General features: G+C 39.4%; 1 protein-coding gene across 1 annotated transcript in view; it reads right to left on the bottom strand.

Moving 5' to 3' along the window:
• bcl3 (BCL3 transcription coactivator) overlaps positions 1–17,049 on the bottom strand; it is a 35,062-nt gene extending 18,013 nt beyond the window's left edge. The window contains exons 1-2 of the mRNA XM_057833151.1: positions 16,343–17,049; positions 11,998–12,109 (exon numbers count right to left, since the gene is read on the bottom strand). Coding sequence (XP_057689134.1) covers positions 11,998–12,109; positions 16,343–16,781 — 551 coding nt within the window. The 5' untranslated portion in view covers positions 16,782–17,049. The remainder of the gene's footprint in view (positions 1–11,997; positions 12,110–16,342) is intronic.
• Between the last annotated feature and the right edge of the window lie 8,466 nt (positions 17,050–25,515).

The raw sequence follows: 25,515 nt of genomic DNA on the forward strand, positions 1-25,515 counted from the left end.
AAAAAAGTTTTTTTTCCCCTGTGGTAATTAAGGCAAGCTAATACTCTGTATTAAATGAATACATGTGAAAAATTGGTTTCAAAGCATGTTTGGTATCAGGAGAAATTAAGAAAACTGGAGGAAAAAGATTAAAATCAAAAATCTAAAACAGCATTTTATTCTAGACCCAAACACAAGCGCAGTCCTGATTAAATTTATAATTACAGTATACTACACAGAGATGACTATAATCAGATTCCTTATATAATTCACAATCATTTGTGGTGACAATTGATCTTTTCTAATCTTTGATTTCACAGGAAAAACAGTCAAGTGAAGCACACCTGTTGAGAACTGCACTGCCGTTATCTTTCTTTTTTCTTCATGCAGCCGTTAGCTTCCAGTAAGAGTCACATTGAGGTTTTTTACATCACTTCCTGCCGTCGTGAACAATGGCCGCATGCTACATGTGACCATGCGGCGTGTAATCCATCCATTTGAGCATGAGTAGGGGCTTTTCTTGCCAAAATGCAAATATGGTGCTACAGGAAACCGTAGCTGTTTTTTTTAAACGACATGCCGAGTGTCATTTGCACAGGAGATGCCAGCGTTTTCTCGAATGATGATGAGAACAGCTTTTGGCGGGCAACTGAAGTCAGTGCGGTAACACAGAAAGTGTTGTGAAGGCATGTGAATTTTAAAAAAAAAAAAAAAAAGCAGAAGATGTATGCGAAAGTGTGCAGCTGCTAGTCATTCCTGTAAGTGAGCTCATCACAGCTGACGATTTGTGTGTGTGTGTGTGTCAACAAATGCTACTGCTTGCAATCAGCTGCAGTTTGCCTTTAACTCATTTGCTATTGAAGGTGATAGATGTCCAAGCCATTTTGATTGGGAAGGATGGCAGTGAATGATCATGTTTCAATGCCATTTACGAAGATAGATGTGCAATCCATTTCCACAGAGAATGGATTGTACATCTATCATCATCAATAGCAGTGAGTGAATTTTAACACTTTCATGCACGAAATATGTTTTTTATTGTTGTTTTACACTTTTTTTTAACAGTCATTTAATTCATTGGCAGCCATTGACGCCGCTAGACGTCCAATCTGTTTTGACTGGCAGGAGCGGATGACCGCTCGTTGCACTTCTGTAATGACATAAAAACTCTCTCCCTTTCATTTGCCCCTTCCAGTCAAAATGGATTGGACGTCTAGTGCTGTCAATGGCCTTGAAACATAAGCATTCATGGCCAGTCCCCCCAGTTTGAATGAATTGAACGTCTATCGTCGTCAATGGCATGCAATGACTTAAATGTTATGAAAAAAAAAAACTTTAGCACGTTACTTGGGGCCTTAATTTCAATTATTTATGTTTCATTAATTTAGTAATGTATTTAAAACTATATAATAATAATTAAAGATGCACCGATACCGATACTAGTATCGGCAGGGTGCGCCGATCCGGCCCGAAATGGTGGTATCGGTATCGGCGAGTACCAACAAAGACGGCGCCGATACCATTTACCGGTCCATTATTATAACATTTGACCACAGCCTTTTTCTTCTCCTGGCGCTCACTACACTCTGTCTCTGTGTTGTGTGATGACACGTGAACACCAAGCAGCTATCGCTATTGGCCTGCTCCAGACCAATGAGAGCGGGCCAATAGCCACTCCTGACTAATCAAAAGGGGGCTTTTTCATCTGGACGAAAAACAAACCAGGAAATATGGCGGCGGTCGGGAAATATTTCCAAATAGAAATCCCGTCGATTAAAATCAATGGCTGCATGCAAGATTTGCGGCCTGAAAGTTTGGAGATGTGGAGTTAAATCGGTCAGTTTCAATACTTCGAACTTGATAAAACATTTGAAGACGAAACGTGAACGAACACAACGAGTTTGAGCCTGCAAGAGCAGGACTGCTATCCAGAGGAAGAAGGCCGCTGGACCGGAGCAACAATCTCTGGTCAGTTCACTTCGTCTACCTTACTTTTATTGTCTTTTACTGAAAGAAATACCGTAGTAATTTGGGAAGTGTTTCCAAAGTATTGTTGCCACCTTTCAGAAATAGAAATAAGGGACTTCCACCTCCCGAAAAAAAGGAGAGACGGGATGCTGTGGTCAATTATTATTACTTATAATTTTTAGCGTCAGCAAATGCGGAAACAAGGTTGAACCTCGAAGCAGACAACAAGCGGGGGATACAGAAAAGGGTTTAATGATTGCAAACAAAAAATAACACGTGATCGCGGGATAGTTGAAATAACAAAAGGAGTCCGTGACAGCAGGTTGACGGACAAACTAAGATGATAGGCAGCGGTTACAAACGAGAGCAGCACACTAACAAAAAACCCAATGCAGGGGCATAACAAGCAAATGTAGTGAGATTATTGTGCCAGATGTCAAATAGCGATCAGCAAGGCAAATATCTCGGCAGCCTTCTCTGAGATCACCCGTGCTTAACTGCTGCGTTGATGAGCCTGCATTGGATTCAAGTGCCATGCCCCCACGCCCAGCAACAAAACACAATGTAACCAGCAGTAGAATGTGACAATAATTTCATGAAAGTTGCACTGTTTGGACTTTGAGAGGTTTAAAAAAGTTTATTCAGTTCATTCAGAGTTTATTATTATGAATTTATTTTTACTTTCTTACTGTTGGGCTAGTATTATACATGTTTTAATAATTTCACAAATTTAGCACTATTTTGGCCTTTGAGAGCCAAGGTTTATTCAGCTATTGTCTACTAGGGTTTAGTGTACTTTTTCCTATTTTGCAAAGGTAAGCAACAGCTTGACAAAGCCTTGATAGCAATTTCACATCCAATTATGTAGCTCTTTGGAAAAAAAAAAAAAATATATATATATATATATATATATATATATATATACATATATATATATATATATGTATATATATATAAACGGGGTGGTATCGGTATGGTATCGGTATCGGCCGATACTGCACAGCCAGGTATCGGTATCGGGGCCAAAAAATGGTATCGGTGCAACACTAATAATAATGATTAATAATGAGAAAAATATATGTTAATAATTGCTAAAATTTAAGTTTTTTTTAGTGATCATACATAGTCACTTGCCCTTAAAGGCCTCAAGTGTCAACATTTGAACAGCTGTCCAATGTAATTACTAGACATGTGCCGATAACCAGTTTCAAGGTATACCGTGGTATGAAAACGTCACAGTTTCAAAACCGCAAAAATTTTCTGTCGTACCGTTCCTACAGTATTGGCTTTTTTTAATGTCCCAAAAGTGCAGGGAGAAAACCCTCGCTTGCTGCTGCAAGGCTCAAACCTCCCCCAGCGGTTGTTGCTCAGTGTCAGTGCTACACAATGGCTGGAGGAGGTGAAACTCCGGAACTTTTCCCCCATCGAAGAAAACAAAATCGCTGGTATGTTAATACTTCGGCTACAGAAAATTTACAGATGGCCGCGGCTTAGAGGAGGAGGGCCAACCGACATGTAAAACATGTTTGCGGAGGGTGGCTGCCGAGGAGGCAATACTTCCAATATGATTTTGCATTTAAACAGAATTACAGATTAGTAAACACTGTTTTGAACGTTTCCCACCAGCTACAAGAGTTAACGTTAACTCTCGCGTGTTTATTGCGTCAAGCGGTGTTAAAACGTGGTGTTTTCTTTCTCTCTGGGAACTGTCTGTATTGAGAAAGAGTGAGTGTATAACGTAAACATAATACGAGTCATACACATGTGCTTCTTATGTTATTGTTTTTTATTTTTTATTTTTTTTTAATCATTCATTTTTACTCAACATTATACTTATGTTCCAGTTAATGTTTTGAAAAATAAAAATCCTGTTTTTTTTTAAACCCAGATATGTCAAAGTAACTCATTTTAGTGGTTTAATTGCAATACAGTGATACCGTGAAACCGTGACATTATTGCCTAAGGTTATCTTACAGTTGGAATCTCATACCGGCACATGCCTAGTAGTTAACACTGTCCCTGGAAGGGTTATTTTCTGCACGAGAGCTGTAAAAATTCTCAGGTGCCTAGGTGACATGCTTTTGTCAGAATACCAAAAACATCAATACTTACACATAATATATTGCAACCTGGAAAATAATTAGACATGTTTTTACAAAAAAAATGCTAACCATTAGAGTCTAGGATGTTGGGCTTTCCAGTGGATCTACAGGGCTTGAAAATAAATTGTACATTTGAGGGATTTTTTTCTTATTAAAATCAATTACATTTTCTACATTTATATCTATTTACTGTAGCTTTTTTTTCCCCACATACCTACAACAACAAAAAACGCTCTAAAATGTCACTGCCTTAGCAAAAAGCATTCTAAAGAAAACATTTATTCAAGCGCCTTTTGTTACACTCTGAAATATACTGTACTCCGATGCGCACTAGTTCACACATGAGACCTTCTGGTGTTGCTCTGTACACTTCTGTTACAGCTACTGTATACAAGACCAATGTCTGTCATTTACATTGGTGAACAATTAATCTGCATCCCGTTTTAAAGATCACGTTTTCCGTCTTTTCTGGCTATTTTGGGAAGGAGAGATGTAAGTGACTGTGGAGGGTTAGTATGACTGCAACAGAAAAGTGGAATTTCCTAAAATTGCTAGTCTCGACTGACAAACCAACACACTAGGAAAGCACTCTGGAAGTTGCAATATTGGTGCTGCATTCACTATACACCGACAGTGCTCTGACACATACTGTACGTATTTGATAGGATTTTGTGGGCCAAGTATACGAAAAGGCTTCCCAAGAATGCAACCCAACACCCCGAAAAAAAAAAAAAAAAAGGTTTCAGAACAACGAGGCTAACTCAAAAATCAACTTGTATGAGAGCTAACAATAAATTGATAGTTAAAAATTTAACTGGACAGTTAATTAAAGTGACGCTCCAATGGACATCACAATCAATAAATTATTTCACTCGGTCAAAGAAAAAAGTTATTGTTAATAAACCCGCCAAATTTTAATTGATGAAAAAATTATAATTAAGTATACTTAAAGAGGCTTAAAAATGGGGAAAAATAGGGAGGCCAATTAGCTCTCAGATGCTTTAGGCGTTTTGGCTGACTAAAACCACACCCAGCTAAAGTGCCAAATGCCATCCTGTTACTATAGCTTGTTACAATGTGGAAGATACTTAGGCTAGACCGCCGGTCTTAATGCACAAATCAGATTTTTTTCGTCTTTTCCCGACCTAGTGAGGCATTAACTTGACAGTTTGAACAGGACAAATCTGATCTAGGTCACTTTCCTATGTGGCGAGAGACAGGGGGCACGGCAGCGATGGAGCTGTGCATTAGCGTTAGCACTAGGAGTGGGAACCTCTCGATACCTCACGATACGATTTGCAATACAAAGCTCATGATAACGATGTTCTGACGATATGGTGGTGCAATGATTATCGATACATTGGTCAGGAAATCATTCTAGGATATTCTACAAACAACTAATAAACAGAAAAACAAGCTTCTGCTGTGAATTGGAATTTATCACTAGTAGACGTCCAATCCATTTGAACTGGGAGGGTGGCAGCGAATGAATATTCGTTTATTCGCTGCCATACCTCCCACTTCAAACGGATTGAACGTCTGTGGCCATCAGTGGCAGCAATTACCAGGCAATAAAGTAATTTTGGGCCATTTGAAGCCATTTACTTGTTGATTTTTAGTTACTTCCTGTTGATTTTGGGGTATTTTATGGGTCACTTTCTGTTTATTTTAAGTTACAGAACAGGAAGTGACCTGATAATCACCCAAATGAATAGGCAGTGACTCAAACTCAACAGGAAATGACCTGTAAATGCCCTAAAATGAACAGCAAGTGACTGTAATGCCCCTTTCCCACTGAAACTAGTGGGTCAACGCGCGTTTTTCCATGCCAATGCAACCCACTAGCAATTGGCATTTGGCACCTTTCCCATTGACAAAAAAAAGCCGTGTCTTTTTTTTCTTTTTTTCACCCGTCTAGCCCCCCCACCCCTCCTAAGCCGTGCGTAAGGTTCGTGACGTCACCACGCTAAGATGCGCTTCGACAAGTGCGACCAAATTCATTCAGTTCAAGGAAGTAAACAATGCAAAGCAACATAGAAGCCTCCTTTCCGTTTGTGTTCTCTGTTTTCATGCTTTTTACTGCCCTCAAAATGGTCGAAATGCAGCAAAGGATCAACACACTGCTTGTGCTGAGGCAACGTAGGCGACGTGAATTTTGGCTTGAAATTGAAAGGAGTCGTGTACGTCACAGAAGGAGGAGAAGAGCCTTTGTTTTATCTGTTATGGCTATTGCTAACGCTGCTACACCGACTGTTCGAAGTATGTGGACACCTGGCTAGAGCACATGGTTTTTGTTTTTGTTATGACGCATCACGTACTAGCCTACGTCACCACGTAGATTAGCGTATTGACTGTTGACCCGGGGTTTTGCTTTCACACTGCATGGCGATCAGAGCCGAGGTGATTTTAACGCGGGTCGCTTGGCGGGTTGATTGACACGGGTCGACGCGGGTCGTTGCACCTTTCCCACTGCCACCAAAAGCCGATTGTTGCCGGTTGACACGGGTTTTTTGGCCAGTGGGAAAGGGGTATAAATGTCCTGAAAATCGGACAAAATGACTGTGAATGCTCTGGGTTCGAATGAACGAACGTTCCCAGTCTAAATTGATTGGGCGTCGAGCACCGTCAATGCAGCTTAAGAGTTAACTGAGACACTATTATGGTGGTAGATTTTGGTAGCAACTTGTTGGTTCCTTTTTAAGTATTTTTTTTTACACAGCCACACCTTTTTAAAACAATATCTCGATTCTTGGCAGGGGCATATCGATAACCTTTTGGGATACAAAGTATCACGATACATCACCATTTCAATATTTTGTCACACCCCTAGTTAGCGCCGACCTTGAACTCGACTTTTAGGCAGGAGGCGTGCTTGACCACAGTCATAAAAAAAAAAATTTGAAAAAAAATGAAACAAAAGGATAAGCCTGAGAATGCTTGGTTTTCTTTCTGTGCGCAATATTGATAATGAAAATGAATGAATGAAAATGAATGAATGAAAATTAGCAATATATCAATATTGCTTACATGACCAAGTCAGGGCAAACTGTTTGTATGTGTGTGGATCATGCAAACACGCTACAATGCAATCCATATAAACTTTGAATATAAGACTAAACGGGGATTATTTATGTCTGATCTTTGTGTCCTCTTCTTGAAAATCAAGATATGATCACTCTAGAATGCATAAAGCCGGCATGTATAGTCATTTGATTGCATGCTTAATGCTTGAACGGGCTCAATGGAAAAATGCCAAAAAACAGATATGAAGAAAAATATGAATTGTGCATCAAGACCTGCAGTCTGATCCTAGCCTTAGTTTCCCATGTCAACAATAGTCTACTACCCTGCCGGCGAGGCTTTGTGAATGTGAGCAGAAGCATCTCTCTCATCAACAAGGCTTAACAAGAGCAGGATGCAAACACTCAAAGTGCCTCGTGTAGCAGTTGGCGTCAGTAAATGCTACTCATTGACCGCTGGCCGTCATTGTAGGAAGGACCTCCCAGGTGTTGCTCATTGCCGACGGGCCCTATACTGTGCATTAGTACACAAACCCCTACATTACTTAAAACACCGAACTCGACGGAATATTAATTTTGCTGATGGAGGTTGTATTTTTGTTGTTGTTGCTGTACTACTAGGCAGAATTGCAGCTGACCACAATGTATCCAATGTCGGCTGCTGCCTGCCAGCAACACCGCTTCATCGCTGGCCGTTTATGTCACCTAGACAAAGGTCAAATAACATAAAACACATATGTATGCGAGAGATTATTTGGGCGATCGATAACATGACTGCACAGCTTGATGGCGAAGTAAATGAGGAAAGCCGGAATTGTGCCTGGCGGAAAGTCAGTGATGACGCTCTGAGTACCGTATTGGCCCGAATATAAGACAGTGTTTTTTGCATTGAAATAAGACTGAAAAAGTGGGGGTCGCCTTATATTCGCAATCTAGACATTACACCCATTCACGACGCTAGATGGCGCCAGATATATAATTGAAGTGATGTTCTGTCATGACAGATCTCAGCTACTCTCAAGTTTAACCAGTTTGCATTATTTTATTGTAATGTTTTTCCTTATTCAGATTTGTTTCAAGACTACAGTTACAGTTAGACCTCACTTTGATGGGGAATGCAGTTATTGCAATTTTGTTGTTTTATCACAATAGATTGGTTTATTTACATTTCAAAAACCAGAAGCCATTCATTTACGAATGCGATTGCACTTTAGTTTACATATTTAAATGTTCAGATATTAAGATTTGAAAGAGGCAAAATAACATGGTTTTTCTCTCAAATATATTGTTATAATCATTTGTTTCAGATGTACTGTAATTATTTTCTGTATAAATATTAATTTGTTGTTCAAAAAGTCTTCTTTCAAACTTGAGTCTTGAAAAAGAGAGGGTCGTCTTATATTCAGGGCCTTCTTATATTTGGCCCATACAGTATATGGTGGGAGGCGAGGGCCAGTAAGCAAGAGTTTTAGGTTGACCCCCTTTTTAGGCCTGCCCCAAAAAATCATGGCAGCTGCAGCACTCAATTGTTCTCAGCCCATGCACATTTGTGGCAGCTATCTTCAAACCTATTTCATACATTTAGAAACAAAGTATCCAAAAGACTGGAATGTTGTATGTTTTACGATGGCGACATTGACATGCCCTGGGTCAAATCAAATAAAATGCAAGCAGGAAGTGGCACATGATCTGGGCCGTGTGAGGAGAAGTATCCTTGGACTCGGATGCAAGAAAAACGCACATCAGAGAGCGCACACTGAAAAGAAGATCAAGGCGATAGAGAAACAGACTGAGCGGTAAATGAGGAAGTGAGGAACGGATGTTTGTTTTTTCGGGCCGATTCATTCAAAAAGGCCTGATGGGTGAAGTGTATATACCTTAGAAAAACCACACTCAGTGCTTGATACCCCACACTCTTGTTTTTCCCGACCCTAAGGGCCCGCAATGACGCAAGTGGCGATGCACGGTGGCCGATTGCAATGCATAAAAAACATACCGTGTGCTCGCATGCAAACTACTCTTCCTCTTTGGTGCATCACTTTAACTAACTGTATTTGATGTTTTATTGTATTCTGAAGATACTAGCTATACTTAAAATATATATATCTACATATATATAAATATAAAATTAAAGCCTGTTGTATTGAAAGCATTGTAACAACTTTGGGATGTTGAGCACTTTGTGTGGAATTTTTAGGATCATCTCATAATGATTAACTTAATGTGACATTTTAATTTGTTCTTTTTAATGTTTCATCACTTTTTGTTTTCACTAAAAAGGAACTGAATGGAAACATTAACAATTTAATGTTATGCTTGGACAAGCATGTTCAAAAGTTTATAGACAATCAAATTAAATTCACCCTTAGAGGTTATAACCCATTTTATGCTCCTTGTGAAACCTAACCAAAAAACTTTACTAACTTTATTTGAATAGTGAATGGTTTTTAGCATGTACTGAATGAATTCTTCTAGGCATCAGCTTGGTGGGATTTTCTAAAACATGTGAAATTAGGGTTCAAAATCCCCTCAAATTCTTGATAACTAAAAGAAGAAAAAAAAAAACAATTGTTGACAGAAGTGCATTAGCTATTCTAGTGCCTGCACTAGTAATGTACGGTTTGCATGACTTTAGTTTTTAGATACGCCGTTTCAAATGTCACTTTATTTTTGATGCATCAACTTGGAGAAACATCCAGAATTTTGGCCTATGTGAGCTTAGTGGATTTTTTTCCGAGCATATCGCACGAATGCTATTTTTAGACCGTGATGTCACCATCATAACCCGGAAGGGCGTCAACATGGAACCGCCCTCGCATACAATCCATATTATTACTGCTTGTTTTCTGCCGGTAATCTTTCAAAAAAGAACATGCCGAGTAAACACTGCTGCTACGGAACTTGTAGAAACAACTCTAGACATTACGACATATGAAGGATGTTTTCTTCATACGTTTTTCCCGAAGACAGAAATGGAGAAGAAAAAATGTGAAGAATGGATCAACTTGCGCGGATTTCCAAAAGACCAGTTTAACACCAGCAAGGTGAAGCCATTCACATTTAATATTTTGTTGGGGGCCATGGTCCTACAGAGGACAAAGAAATAAGCTATTTTAATATTTTTACTTATTTTTTAGCGTGGCGTTTTGCCAAACTGCCTCTGTCTGACAATGAGTGACCCAAGAAAAATTAAAATGGTATCTGACTGCCACTGTTGTTACCTTTTCTGTTGTAAGGGTGAAGTGTAAATAAATTACAGAATTAAGATTTGTTATTAATGAAAAAATTAAAAGTGTTCGTTGGCTGTCACTGAGTAGCATTTGCGATCACTACACAAAAATACCAATGTAAATTACCCCCAAGAACGGTCAGAGATGTAAGACAAACAGAGGACATAATATATAAGAAAGACAGGGCATATGGTGGTAAAGGAAAGATTGTTGAAACAGGAGAATATCATTGTCAATGGCGTAACACAATGCACACAAGAAAAAGGTGTCGATAAAAAAGCCATCTCTGGATCAAATCGGCTCTTTTTCCAGTCTTTTTCAGCCCTCGACACTCAAGCCATCTCTTTAACTGAACATTTGTATGTTCTTCTATAGCTTTACCAGAGAATTTGGCACCAGGGACATCATTTTCGGACAGAATTGGTAGGTTTAGCTCAGTAAACATCTCGTTGGTACACTATTTACATGCATTTAGCATTGGGCCAAACATGAGCTTGATCCGCCTAGCAACAATTGCTACAGTCATGAATATTAATGAGCAAAAGGGACGTGTTGCGTGCGGTACGTCATTGGAGAAGGGTTTTTCTAGCAACAAAATAAAAGTGTGGAGTAGATACTGAATATTTCAGAAATACTGAAGCTCAAATTTATGTTCATTTCAGGGTTCTTTTTTAAGATGAGGTCTGTTAAATCCATAATTCCCCTGTTTTGGTTCTACATTTGTAGATTATTTTTGCAACTGCTCGATATATATATAATAATATGATATATAATATCACGTCACATCATTTAATGCACATTCATACATTATAGCTGTTTTTTTTCATATGTGTACTTTTTTTAATTGCACCCTCTACATTTCTCACAATTTTGTCCATAGTTGGGTTGCAGGTGTCCACGTTGAACCAGTATTCGGATATCATCACATGACAAGATTTGAGCAATCAAAAATCTCTTTAATGACCAAGTAAACGACATCAAAGCAGAGCTGTTATTCTCATTCATATGCAGCTGCTCTGCCAACACACACTGTTATGTGTCCTCTGCTATTCTCACAGCCAGTCTGAAATCACATACACACAAAAATCACTTAACTTTTAAGTAACGAGGATGCTACAACTATGAAAAAGAAAAAAAGAAAATCCACTTTACCTTCATTTCTTGGCAGCCAGCAAAGCCCTCTTCATCGATAAAATCTCTGACACGCTCGTCAAACTCCTCTGAAGTGAACGTTCTTTTTTAAAAATTTGTTGAGACTGCACATGGCTAGCTTTAAAATGTTCTTCAGTGGTGGCACCAGAGTCTTATCTCAGCAAGTGAACTTTCTTTTTTAAAAATCTGTTGGACAGCACATGGCTAGCTTTAAAATGTTCTTCAGTGGTGTCACCAGGGTCTTATCTCAACAAGTCAGCATTGAAATGCCTCGCCTTTTCTTAAATGATAAAGTCAGAAATGCTATCATCTAGGAAGCGGGGGTCCATTTGGAAATGTACTCCAAACACACGCTATCACACTTGGTAACTCAGAGTGTTGTTGGAATGTAATGGAACACTCCCATTCGAAGTACTCAGAATTTCCGAACGCACCCAAAGTCGCGATGACACTGTGTCAACGTTCTGATTTAATTTTTGATCATCATAAAAACATTCACAAATGTCTATTTGTACTGATAGATGACATATATGAAAAAGAACGTACGTGTCTCCGTCTTCATCTTGTCGGGTAGCCAGAGCTACGCTTGCCAGTAGGTTTTGAGTAGGGTGGAACCCAAGATGGCCCAATTCGTGATAATGGTACACAGGGTAGTGACCTGAAAACAGAGAAACGTAGTTAGTGCATCATTCGACTTTGAGGTGACACAGTGAACCATTTTAGTAAAAAGGGGAATCACTGACTGGACAATTTTTCAGTGACTCGACTTCTGTGTGAGACCTTGAAGGAAATATGGGGGCCATGTGTCACTCAATAGAAAAACCACAGAAGGAAATGTGTTTATAGCAACATAATGGGAATTTGGACCAAAATAGGTACAGCAGCACTATCACAGCTGACTGACTTTTTTTTTTCTTTCTTAAATTTCCGCTGAATTTTAAGGGGTTTTTCTCAACTCATTTGCTGCCATTGACAGTCACAGACGACCAATCCATTTGAACTGGGAATGATGGTTGTTAATAATCACTGCCCGTCCTTCCTTACAATAACCAAGAATAAGAAATGTGCTCTTTTGCTACGCATAGCATAGTTCAGATAGTCTGGTGCTGGAAAGGGCACCATAGTAAATTTACAAGGCAAAGTACCAATTTGGAATTTGTCCTATCTTAATTGAAGCTTCCAACTTCATATGTGAGATCAAAATTTCAACGTGTTCTTCTATTTTGGGTTCATATATTTCATAACCAACTCTAAAGCGTTGGTGCTAATTTTGTAACTCTTAAGACCGGTCTTGGATCTCGAGCCTAGTGTTTGTCTCGACTTGCCAAACTCTTGGTTTATCTTAGACTGTACTCCGAACTCAAGACCAGCACTTCAACTTAATTTAAATGATTTTTATGGAAAATACTTGGTTAAAAAAAAGAACACTGAATTTTGTGTGATTAAAATTACGACTAGAGATGGACCGATGATCGGCAGGGTTGATTATCGGTGCCGATTTTTGGAAATTCGACGTGTATCGCTATCTGCATTTTTTAGCGGCCCATATGAAAAAGTCCATTTTTAAAGTGGGTTATTTCAGCTCAGATACAGCCGCGCCTATCTCTCCTGCACTAGTATTCACCCTGTCCTCTGATTGGTTAAATGGAGTTACACTTGTATTGTGCCTTTCCACCTTTTTAAGGCCTTCAAAGTGCGTCACAAAGTTCACACTATATCTCATCTACCTACAAGTGGCATAGCACCAGGAACAACGTGGGGTGGAGTAGCTTGCTCAAAGATCCTTAGATGAGGTCACCAGGGTGGGGAATCGAACCTACTGGGTTGGGGAATGACTATTGTACCACAGAACCACGCCACTCCCTATCATTAGCTATTATTTTCTATTTGTGTGATTCAATAAACATGCTTTAGGCATTTCAATGAAGTTAATCGTTTGCATTATTCACTTTTTTGTACGCCAATTTTTACACTTTTACTGCAAATGAATATCGGCTCCAAAAATCGGTAATCGACCCCTCTAGATTCTAATAATCGTAATCGGTATCAGTCCTGAAAAACCCATATCAGTCCATCTCTAAGTACAACACAATGCAATTTTAACAACGTAATTGATTTTTTGGGGGTCTTAGCCTTTTTTTGGTTTTGGCTTGTCTAGGTATGGCTCCCAAAAGTCTTGATCTTGTCGACTTCTGGTCTCGGGCCAGTCATGGTCACAGATAGTTTGGTCTTGAGCACAACACAGTGCCTTACAAGTCTTGAACCTCACCGCACACAACTGGATAGGCTCCAACACCCGCCGACATTGAACGCGAGAGATGGGTGAAGAGATTGAATAGATGAAAATAGAAAATTAATAAAACAATCAATAATGCAATTATATTTTTAGAGAATCAATTCTATTTAACTATATACAGTGATCCCTTGCTAGCCTGGAACTCCAGACTCACCGCTGTTCCAGCAATAGAGTCTGGCGACTGTTCAGTGGATCAAATTCCCAGGGCGGAGCAAGCCACAGCAAACAGACAGTGGAGTGGACCAATCAGACGTGACATTGGTAAAGCGACAAGAAACTCTAGCGCGAGGAGGTAAACATATGAGGAGAGCGGAGAACGGAGAAGTTTATTCAACATGGCTAGCGCGAGACAAACTGTTGGTTTTAGCAACTCAATGTGTTTTTGGTCATTTAAAACTGAATTTACCGAGGATTGGAATATATTCTCGGCTCTATCGTTCGCTATCTGCGTTGTTGTGGGCCTAATGCCTAAAAACTATTTATTAATATACTGTATATAGGCCTAGATTTTTTTTTAAATGATACTTTTGGGGAAAAAAAGGGAAAAGACTTGTCTTATATGCATCTCTTTCCAATGCTAAATCCGAATAAATATGGCGGAAAACACTCAGGTGACTTTAAGTTCTGCTCTGAGACCCCCAATTTGGCCAAATTTCAAAATTGTCCAATAGGCACGTGTGATACATCATTGGAAAGCTTAAAATCTCAATTTTCTGGGGGAAGAAAATTTTTGAACAGGAGGGCATTTAAAAAAAAAAAATTTAAACAGCAAAACCCTAACTGGAGGCGAGAGCAGAATTAAAGACGGCCCGATTTTAACGAGATATTATCGCGTACTTACCTTGTTTCGATCCAAAAACTCCATGTAGCGTGTATCACCGAGTGTGAAGACACATACAGTATGTGAAGGGCCACAGCAGGATTTTATGGGTGAAACATGGTCATTTAACAAGGGTCGCCATGCAGAAATCGCAGACATCAAGGAATGGTCGAGATGTTCTTTTTCATATATACATTTAAACGTTTTTTTATTCCCAATTTTTATTTGTTTGGATTGATTATTTATCATCTAAAATATTAGGGAAAATGTGATAGTAGTGAAAAAAATACAATTAAGCGATAGTTTATGAGGTAGATATCCGTGACTTTTTTACGGACGCTAATTTTTTCATTGTGATTGTGACGTAATTTGTTTAAAAGTTTAAAATATGCGAGTGAATAGGTTTTTTAGGTCGTTTTTTATTTTTTATTTTTTTTTTTACTAAATATTAGACATCAATTAATGATTCTAAGCTAAAAATGACAGACATTTCAGATAATAAATACGATTACCGTATTGGCCCGAATATAAGACGGTGTTTTTTGCATTGAAATAAGACTGAAAAGGTGGCTGTCGTCTTATATTCGGGGTCTAGACATTATACCCATTCACGACGCTAGATCGCTCCAGCGAATGCTGAACTTGAGGAGCAATGTTCTGTCATGACAGATCTCAGCTACTCTCAAGTTTAACCAGTTTGCATTATTTTATTGCAATGTTTTTCCTTATTCAGATTTGTTTCAAGACTATAGTTACAGTTAGACTTCACTTTGATGGTTAATGCAGTTATTGCAATTTTGTTGTTTTATCACAATAGATTGGTTTATTTACATTTCAAAGACCAGAAGCCATTCATTTACAAATGTGATTGCACTTTAGTTTACATAATTAGATATTAAGATTTGAATGAGGCAAAATAATCATTTGTTTCAGATGTACCACAATTATTTTCTGTATAAAAATTAATTTGGTGTTCAAAAAGTCTTTTTTCAAACTTGAGTCTTGAAAAAGAGGGGGTCGTCTTATAATCAGGGCCGTCTTATATTCGGGCCAATACGGTAATTACCTTCTTTTTATGGCTAAGTTGAAACAAAAGCGGTTGCTCGACGTCTGTAAACGGGGGTTTCCAGCGTAAAACGGACTAATTAAAAATAGTTCGGGGACTTGATGCGCCATGAATCTGCTATAGCAGAATATAGACATATTGTTCTATCAAACACAAGTTTTTTTTGGCTTAAAATACAGCAGTTTGTTTTAAAGAGGGGTGCAAGAGTAGAAACTGCTTTTTCTGCCTTGTCTGTGTTTTCCGCCATATATTGAACACACACATACACACACACAAAAAAAATCTTATTGCGGCGGGTTCTGGTCCTCATTAACTGCGAAAAACGAGGGATCGCTGTATATTAAATAAAATTAAACAGAATGTAAATGGGATTACTTAGTGTTTGAGGCAGAAGAATCAAAATATAGTGTATGAATGACAATTTTCAAATAAAACAAAAAGTCAAATGAAGCAAAGTCGTAATTTATTTTGGGGTCATCCTGAAATTTCACAAGAAAACCCAATCTCAAACGTTTGAGTTGTATAGCGATATAAGAAAGTTTTATTTAGAATATGTGAAATATTTATATCAAAAAAGGCTTTTTTCCCATTTAAAAAAAAAATAAAAATTAATGACTTATAAGGTATATATGTTGCAATGAGTGCCTTTCCAAACATCACTGTACTTTACTATAGTATAATGGGTGGTATCAGTATAGCTAGTACTCACCATAGGTGAACGTGGGCACTATGTGGACAGGACAAGTGTCAGTAGCCCACGGAGCCTCTTCAGCCTGCATCAGATTTACCGGTGCAAGTCGATTCTCAGGGGTACCCGCTAAAGGGCTTGTCTCCCTCTCCCGGTGAGGCGCGTCCGCCTCTAACACCCGAGAAAGACCCTCCTCTTGCCCCGCTTCTCCTGAGCCTCGCTCCTCCGGCTCCACCGGGTACGGTCTTTTACGAAAAGGAAGCCGGAGGGAAGCTCTGTCCGCCGGGCGCTTTCGAGAAGGGGGCGAGGGAGACACAGGTGAGCGAACCGCCTCCCTTGGGCAACCTCCGCATTGAGGCGCCGTTGTGGAAGAGGTGTTCCCCCGCTGAGTGGTGCTCAGGTCCAGCGGTGCGACGGCACGCGAGTGGTCGTCACCGTCCATGGCCATGACAGTAGGCATCAACCGGGGAGCAGGCGCGGATTGCCGGGTCAAGAGTCTCAGGTGCGTTTCGGTGGTTCAGTGGAGGTCCGATGATGATAAAATCAAGACAGATATCCCGATCCCCAAGGAAAAAAATCTCTCCGGAGTCATTGTTGCCTTCTATGATTGTAAATGGAATCATTTAAAGTGGAAAATAGAGCCACCTACCAACATCTCTTGTGCCGACTGCGACTTTTGCATTGCAGGTAGTGTGCAGTTGTATCAGTGCACTTCACCATGGCTTTCCTTTTAAAATGAAAGTGAGTGATTATAACTCACCATAGACGCGCGCGTGTGCTCGTGTGCGTGCATGCGTGTGTTGGGGGGAGTACAGAAAGTGTCCCGTGCCATCTTTTGTAGTATACTTAGATATACTGTATATACACACATACGCAAATGCCAAAATTTTGGGCGTTTTGGTAGTTTATCATGAGTATGTTATGCCAGAATCCATCTTGTTGTCTGCGAAATAAACACTGCCCAAGTACAATTAATTAAGTTGTATTTGCCTTTTCTGACATATTTATATTTAATTTTTATGAGCCATTTGTGTTATAGCTATCATTTTGATAACATATACTGCTGGCCAAAAGTAATGGCACCCCTGCAATTCTGCCGGATAATGCTCATTTTTTTTACCCAGAAAATGATTGCAATTACAAATGCTTTGGTAGTAATATCTTTAATTAATTTGCTTGCAATGAAAAAAACACAAAAAAGAATGAAAGAAAAATCAATCAGTATCATTTTACACAAAACTCAAAAAATGGGCCGGACAAAATTATTGGCAACCTTTAGACAAAATAACTGCGAAGAAACCGCTTCCGGTATATCCATCATTGAGTTTCTTACAATGCTCTGCTGGAATTTTAGACCAGTCTTCTTTGGCCAACTGCTCCAGGTCTCTGATATTTGAAGTGTGCCTCCTCCAAACTGCCATTTTCAGATCTCTTCACACGTGTTCTATGGGATTCAGGTCTGCACTCATTGCTGGCCACTTTAGAAGTCTCCAGTGCTTTCTCTCAAACCATTTTCTAGTGCTTTTTGAAGTGTGTTTTGGGTCATTGTCCTGCTGGAAGTCTAATGACCTCTGAAGGAGACCCAGCTTTCTCACATTGGGCCCTACATTATGCTGCAAAATTTGTTGGTAGTTTTCAGACTTCATAATGCCATGCACACGGTCAAGCAGTCCAGTGCCAGAGGCAGCAAAGCAAGCCCAAAACATCAGGGAAGCTCCGCCATGTTTGACTGTGGGGACCCTGTTCTTTTCTTTGAAGGCCTCGTTTTTTCCTGTATACTAGTGTTCTAGCGTGTGTAAAGTAGTGTTCTTCCAAAACAATTTTGGCTTTCTCAGGTATGTTTTGGCAAACGTCAGTCTGTCTTTTTTATATCTCTGGGTCAGAAGTGGGCTCTTCCTGGGTATCATACCATAAAGTCCCTTTTCATTCAGACACCGACGGATAGTATGAGTTGACACTGTTGTACCCTCGGACTGCAGGACAGCTTGAACTTGTTTGATGTTAGTCGAGGTTCTTTATTCCCCATCCGCACAATCTTTCATTTAAATCTCCTGTCAAATTTTATTTTCCGTCCAAATCTAGGTAGGTTAGCCATAGTGCAATGGGCTTTACACTTATTGATGACACTGAGCACGATAGACACAGGAACATTCAGTTCTTTGGAGATGGACTTGTAGCCTTGAGATTGCCCATGCTTCCTCACAGGTTTGCTTCTCAAGTCCTCAGACTGTTCTTTGGTCTTCTTTCTTTTCTCCATGCTCAATATGGTACACACAAGGACACAGGACAGAGATTGGGTCAACTTTAATCCATTTTAACTGGCTGCACGTGTGATTTAATTATTGCCACCACCTGTTATGTGCCACAGTTAAGTAACAGGTGCTGTTAATTACACAAATTAGAGAAGCATCACATGATTTTTCAAAGGGTGTCAATAATTTTGTCCGGCACATTTTTGGAGTTTTGTGTAAAATGATAATGATTTAAAAAAAAAAAAAAATCCCATTATCTTTTGAGTTTTTTCATTGCAAGCAAAATAAATGAAGGCATTACTACCAAAGCATTTGTAATTGCAATCATTTTGTGGGAGAAATTTAGCATTATTTGACAGACTTTCAGGGGTGCCAATACTTTTGGGCAGCAGTGTATACAGTACATGCATTCACTGATTTTCAGTTCAATTTCTTACCACTTGACATGCCTTATGAGCTATAAGGTGTATGAATGGTGCGTACATAACGAACTATCAACAGGGGTTATCAATGGCATCAATTGTTTCTGAGGCCTCGGGATGGTCATGTGTCTCCAGGTCAAAAAGCATAACAAGAAAATGTGAAAATAAAAGCAGTTCCTCCAAACAGTCATTCACAGGCACACACTCCTAAACATGTCACGCACGAACATCTCCTGATTTGATGTGTGATGGCGCGCCCTTAAGAAAGGTTCGATTTACCTATGGCAAATTTGGTACTTTCCTGTTTCCATTGAACTGTGGAGCAGGCCAAACGTTTGGTGTCTTCTAAAGTCCCTAAAACACCGTGACAAGCCCCCGAGTCGGACCACGTGAAACACACACGTGACAACTAAATGGAGAGAAACACGTAAACGGCTCTTTGGAAGACTCGTTAAGAATGTTGACATTTCAGGGAGTTACAATGACTAGAATTTAAGTGGTGCTTTGACTTACAAGTTGAATTTGGCACATTACCAGGGTGGTAACTCAATTTAGTCATGCATTAAATGCATTTTTCCTATTAAAATCAACTAAAATGCCACTGATGATGTTATGAGTTTTTAGTATGAAACATAGTACCATAGAGATGTTTTTTATGGGACGTCACCGGACTTCAGCCCATATAGCGTGCCGCCATTGGGCATCACCTTTAAGTCATCCTTCAAAAGTTCATAATTTTCAATTTTCATAAGTTTCAACTTTTTATTCCTTCAAACATTAGATCACTTGGAAAACGTGTGTTTTATTTGAGTGCACAAACTGTGAAAGTAAATGTGAAAATCTGCACTTTTATCGGATACACCAGAAGAACGAGTGGTGTGATGTGGCTTGCTGCAATGGCGTACCGCACGCAGGCTATTTTTAGACCATGACGTCGCATCGTAAAGCGGAAGTAAAGCCGAAGTGGGACATTATAGACCCGCCCTCGCATAGACACAACGTAATTAGTGCTACTTTTCTCCGGTAATCTTTCAAAAACGAACATGCCGATCATGCATTGCTTTTTTGGAACTTGTAGAAACGACTCTAGACATTACGACACATGAAGGATGTTTTCTTCATACGTTTCTGGAAACCAAAAACTCGGGCGGAAAAAATGTGAAGACCGAATCAACTTGCGCGGACTTTAACACCAGCTCGGCGAATCCATTCACGTTTCGTATGCAGTAAACATTATGTTGGGTTGGCATGGTCTTTCAGAGGACAAAAAGGTAAGCCGTTTTTATATTTTTAACTTATTTTTTATAGTGTAACGTTGTGCCGTACTGCTTGTGTCTGACAATGAATGACCTGAAAAGAATTACAATGGTATCTGACTGCCATTGTTACCGTTTCTGTTATATATATAAATATATATATATATATATACAGTGCCTTGCAAAAGTATTCGGCCCCCTTGAATCTTGCAACCTTTCGCCACATTTCAGGCTTCAAACATAAAGATATGAAATTTAATTTTTTTGTCAAGAATCAACAACAAGTGGGACACAATCCTGAAGTGGAACAACATTTATTGGATAATTTAAACTTTTTTAACAAATAAAAAACTGAAAAGTGGGGCGTGCAATATTATTCGGCCCCTTTACTTTCAGTGCAGCAAACTCACTCTAGAAGTTCAGTGAGGATCTCTGAATGATCCAATGTTGTCCTAAATGACCGATGATGATAAATAGAATCCACTTGTGTGTAATCAAGTCTCCGTATAAATGCACCTGCTCTGTGATAGTCTCAGGGTTCTGTTTAAAGTGCAGAGAGCATTATGAAAACCAAGGAACACACCAGGCAGGTCCGAAATACTGTTGTGGAGAAGTTTAAAGCCGGATTTGGATACAAAAAGATTTCCCAAGCGTTAAACATCTCAAGGAGCACTGTGCAAGCCATCATATTGAAATGGAAGGAGCATCAGACCACTGCAAATCTACCAAGACCCGGCCGTCCTTCCAAACTTTCTTCTCAAACAAGGAGAAAACTGATCAGAGATGCAGCCAAGAGGCCCATGATCACTCTGGATGAACTGCAGAGATCTACAGCTGAGGTGGGAGAGTCTGTCCATAGGACAACAATCAGTCGTACACTGCACAAATCTGGCCTTTATGGAAGAGTGGCAAGAAGAAAGCCATTTCTCAAAGATATCCATAAAAAGTCTCGTTTAAAGTTTGCCACAAGCCACCTGGGAGACACCAAACATGTGGAAGAAGGTGCTCTGGTCAGATGAAACCAAAATTGAACTTTTTGGCCACAATGCAAAACGATATGTTTGGCGTAAAAGCAACACAGCTCATCACCCAGAACACACCATCCCCACTGTCAAACATGGTGGTGGCAGCATCATGGTTTGGGCCTGCTTTTTTTCAGCAGGGACAGGGAAGATGGTTAAAATTGACGGGAAGATGGATGCAGCCAAATACAGGAACATTCTGGAAGAAAACCTGTTGGTATCTGCACAAGACCTGAGACTGGGACGGAGATTTATCTTCCAACAGGACACTCATCCAAAACATAAAGCCAAATCTACAATGGAATGGTTCAAAAATAAAGGTATCCAGGTGTTAGAATGGCCAAGTCAAAGTCCAGACCTGAATCCAATCGAGAATCTGTGGAAAGAGCTGAAGACTGCTGTTCACAAACACTCTCCATCCAACCTCACTGAGCTCGAGCTGTTTTGCAAGGAAGAATGGGCAAGAATGTCAGTCTCTCGATGTGCAAAACTGATAAAAACATACCCCAAGCGACTTGCAGCTGTAATTGGAGCAAAAGGTGGCGCTACAAAGTATTAACGCAAGGGGGCCGAATAATATTGCACGCCCCACTTTTCAGTTTTTTATTTGTTAAAAAAGTTTAAATTATCCAATCAATTTTGTTCCACTTCACGATTGTGTCCCACTTGTTGTTGATTCTTGACAAAAAATATATTTTTTTATATCTTTATGTTTGAAGCCTGAAATGTGGCGAAAGGTTGCAAGGTTCAAGGGGGCCGAATACTTTTGCAAGGCACTATACATATATATATATATATATATATATATATATATATATATATATATATATAAACAACTTTAGCAAGGGGGAAGTTTAAATAAATTATAGGATTAAGATGTGTTATCAGTGAAAAAATTAAAAGTGTTCGTTGGCTGTCACTGAGTAGCATTTGCAATCGCTACACAAAGCTAACTAAATTACCCCCAAGAACGGTAAGAGACGTAGGACAACCAGAGGATATATAAGAAAAACAGGGCTGATGGTAAAGGATAGCTTGTTGAAACAGGGGAATGTCATTGTCAGTCACATCGATAAAAAAGCTAAAGCTATGCTTAGGTCGGCTCGTTTTTTTCGTGTTTTTCAGCCTTCGACACTAAAGACATCTCTTTAACTGAACATTTTTACGTTCTTCCACATCTTTGCCAGTCAATTTGGCACCAGGCACATCATTTTCGGAGAGAATTGGTAGGTTTAGCTCTGTAAACATCTCCTTCGTACCGATTTCCATTCATTTCCTATTAGGGACAAACGGTGGCTTGTCCCTACTTAGCAACAGTAGCTAATGTCATGAATATTAATGAGCGGAAGTGACGTGTTGCTTGCGGTACGCCATTGAACGGGAACACTTTGTTCCAAATGACGCGTCGAACTTATGTCGTGTATATTTTGTATCAGGTATAAAAGATTAATTTTCTTTATTAATGGTAATGGCATGTGACCAATCTACATATATCATGTACAGGCCTATGGACAATGATCCATGATAATGTACAAAGGAGGGATTGCATGTATTCACTCACTGATGTGGAGGTAATTTACATGGATGGCTTTTTAATATTCTAGCAATATCACGTCATACGGCACTAGCTACATTAAGTAAATGATTCTTGAATGACTACACAGCTAGGCTGATGTAATTTGTTTTTGGTTGCTCCTGGTATTTACGAGGCAAACTCAGTACTTCGGAAGCCGACAAAATGTCCTTCAAATACATTTTCAACAACAAATCCGAATTAGTTGAACCAGTCTGCCTGATCATTAAAATGTACTGCTCCTCATGCATGCCTGTGAACCCATCTGCATTGTCCAATGACATAATGTTATCCTTTTTTTTCATGACCATTTACATTCATTTGTACTGCATGAACTGACAATCACATGACAATCGTGATGTTGTTGAAAAAAACTCCTGTTTGTTAGTATATTAAGAGAAAATGTCAAAGTAGTATCCAGTGATCCCTTGTTACTTCACACTTCAAACTTCGAGCCCTCAGTCCATTGCAGATTTTTTTTTTCAATGAAAAAAAATAATAAGTACAGATGAGCTGTCCCGATCCGATCACGTAGTCTCCCTCCCCCTCCTGCTGCTTTTCTTGGTCTGGTAGTGTACTGCCGTTGCTTATTAAAGTTAACGATAATTGACGGACATTAAGGTTTGATCTTGCCAGAGACACTTGGAAGCCGAAACTTCAAAGCCCCGCATTCAACAATCATCGTTAAGCTTTTTAAACAATTGCTTTGGCAACTCTTTGTGTGTAAGTGAGAAGCTTGAGCAGATTTTAGTGGACTCACTCAATGAAGCATTTAATGAAGACAAATTTATTCTTGTTTAAAAATAATTTGGTGGGACAGTAACATGTTTAAAACTTATAATGATAAGAGCTTAAAAAAACATTTATTAAAATATGTATACATAAACTTTAAAAATATTATTATGCTTTGGGGAAAAAAAGTGAAAAACATGTCTCAACATTTCTTATCTCTCTCTCCAATGCTAAATCTGAATACATACGTTGAACTTTTTTTTTTGGGGGGGGGGGGGCATACTTTGCTGTTTTTTACTTATCGCAGCGGGTTCTAGTCCCCATTGACTGCGAAAAACAAGGGATCACTGTATATGAAATCGTTTTAGTATACTTTTTTTTGTATGTTGGCTATGTGGTTTTAAGGGGTGTGGTCAATTGAGTGATGTCAGAAGCCTGCAATGGGTAGGCCGGTTAATTAATTGTAAGTGTTTGGGCCATACAGTGATTTTTGCAAATATTCTCATTTTGAATATGTGGTTGTCCTGTTCATTTTTTTTTTTTTAATCAACCAAGAAACGCCATGTACCTTGAAGGACCTATAAATAAGTTTGTGCTTGTTCTGCATTATTTCTCTTTTTGGTGCCTTTTTAAAAAAGCCCTCCAAACTTGTTTTTACTCATTTTTACAACCTTATGGGCTTACTGTTTTCCTGTATACAGTGGGGAGAACAAGTATTTGATACACTGCCAATGGGAAAACCCATTGGCAGTGTATATACCCTACCCACCGACGTCACAAAACCACGTGCTCGCTGTGTGGTTCCGCCCACTTGTCCGTCATTTTGTCTCTGTATTAGCATTGTTTTCAATTGATCGAGGAATTTAAAATGCATTTCATGGAAGACCCGGTGCTTTCTGATGCCGTAAACTCACTGGATGTGTTGCATAAAAGGCGTTATGTGGAAAAGCTTCGTTCTATACAGTCGCCAGATCCATATTTGATGCCCAAAATCGATGTTTTTCGACCCACTGTCTTCGCCCTGTCTGCCTGACATCTGCTACGCTGATATTTACAATGATCTTGTCCACACAAAATCAGCCTATTCCCACGAAAATTTGAAAAACTTCAAGAGCTTGGAGGCTTATAAATACTTCGTTGCTGGTTGGGTGAAACAGGTCCTCGTCCACGAAAATTCGGCAGGAATCTATCTTGTGCTTGGAAAGGTGAGTTACGAAATTTTCAATTCAAAATCTTTTGTAATTGCTAACATCAACTGTCAAGTCTAATGTATTTCATGTCGTTTGTCAATGGAGTTAAGGCTTTTAATGTTTATATGGTTTAGCGATAGCACTTTCACTACATACATACGTGTATGTTGTCGGCGATTAGCCTAGCAATGATCTTAATTGTGGTTATTTGTCAGCCCCGTAGACGAGGCCAGTTTCTTTCACTTGGTACCAACTAAATATTATTCAAAAAATAACGATGGTGGAAGAAAGGGAAGTCACAAACATCTTGAATTTGAAACTATGTCGTACTACGTCGTATGTTGTCGGCGATTAGCCTCGCAATGATCTTAATTGTGGTTATTTGTCAGCCCAAAACCCTCTAAGTATATCTTAAATGCATCTTACCGGATATAAAATGACTACTACATAGTCTGTGGTGATTTTTTGGTGCCCAGTTTTCACGTCGAATTGCAGCCGTCCATTTCGCTCTCCTCTTTGGATCCCTCGGAATACGGTAAAACTTCAAGTCTCTCCTTCCATCTTCTCTGTTAGTGCAACCAACAGCCACACACGCCTTCACCATTTTGATTATTAATGTTAAGGAGCAGAAAAACACGCCGTAAATAGGAGAAATGTACGTAGCCGTAACAGGTTAACACTATGTTTTGACGGACAAGTGGGCGGTACCATTCAGGAGAGCGGAGTTGTGACGTCACGTGGGTAGGG

Source organism: Corythoichthys intestinalis, chromosome 4 (assembly GCF_030265065.1).
Source record: "Corythoichthys intestinalis isolate RoL2023-P3 chromosome 4, ASM3026506v1, whole genome shotgun sequence".
Taxonomy (NCBI): domain Eukaryota; kingdom Metazoa; phylum Chordata; class Actinopteri; order Syngnathiformes; family Syngnathidae; genus Corythoichthys; species Corythoichthys intestinalis.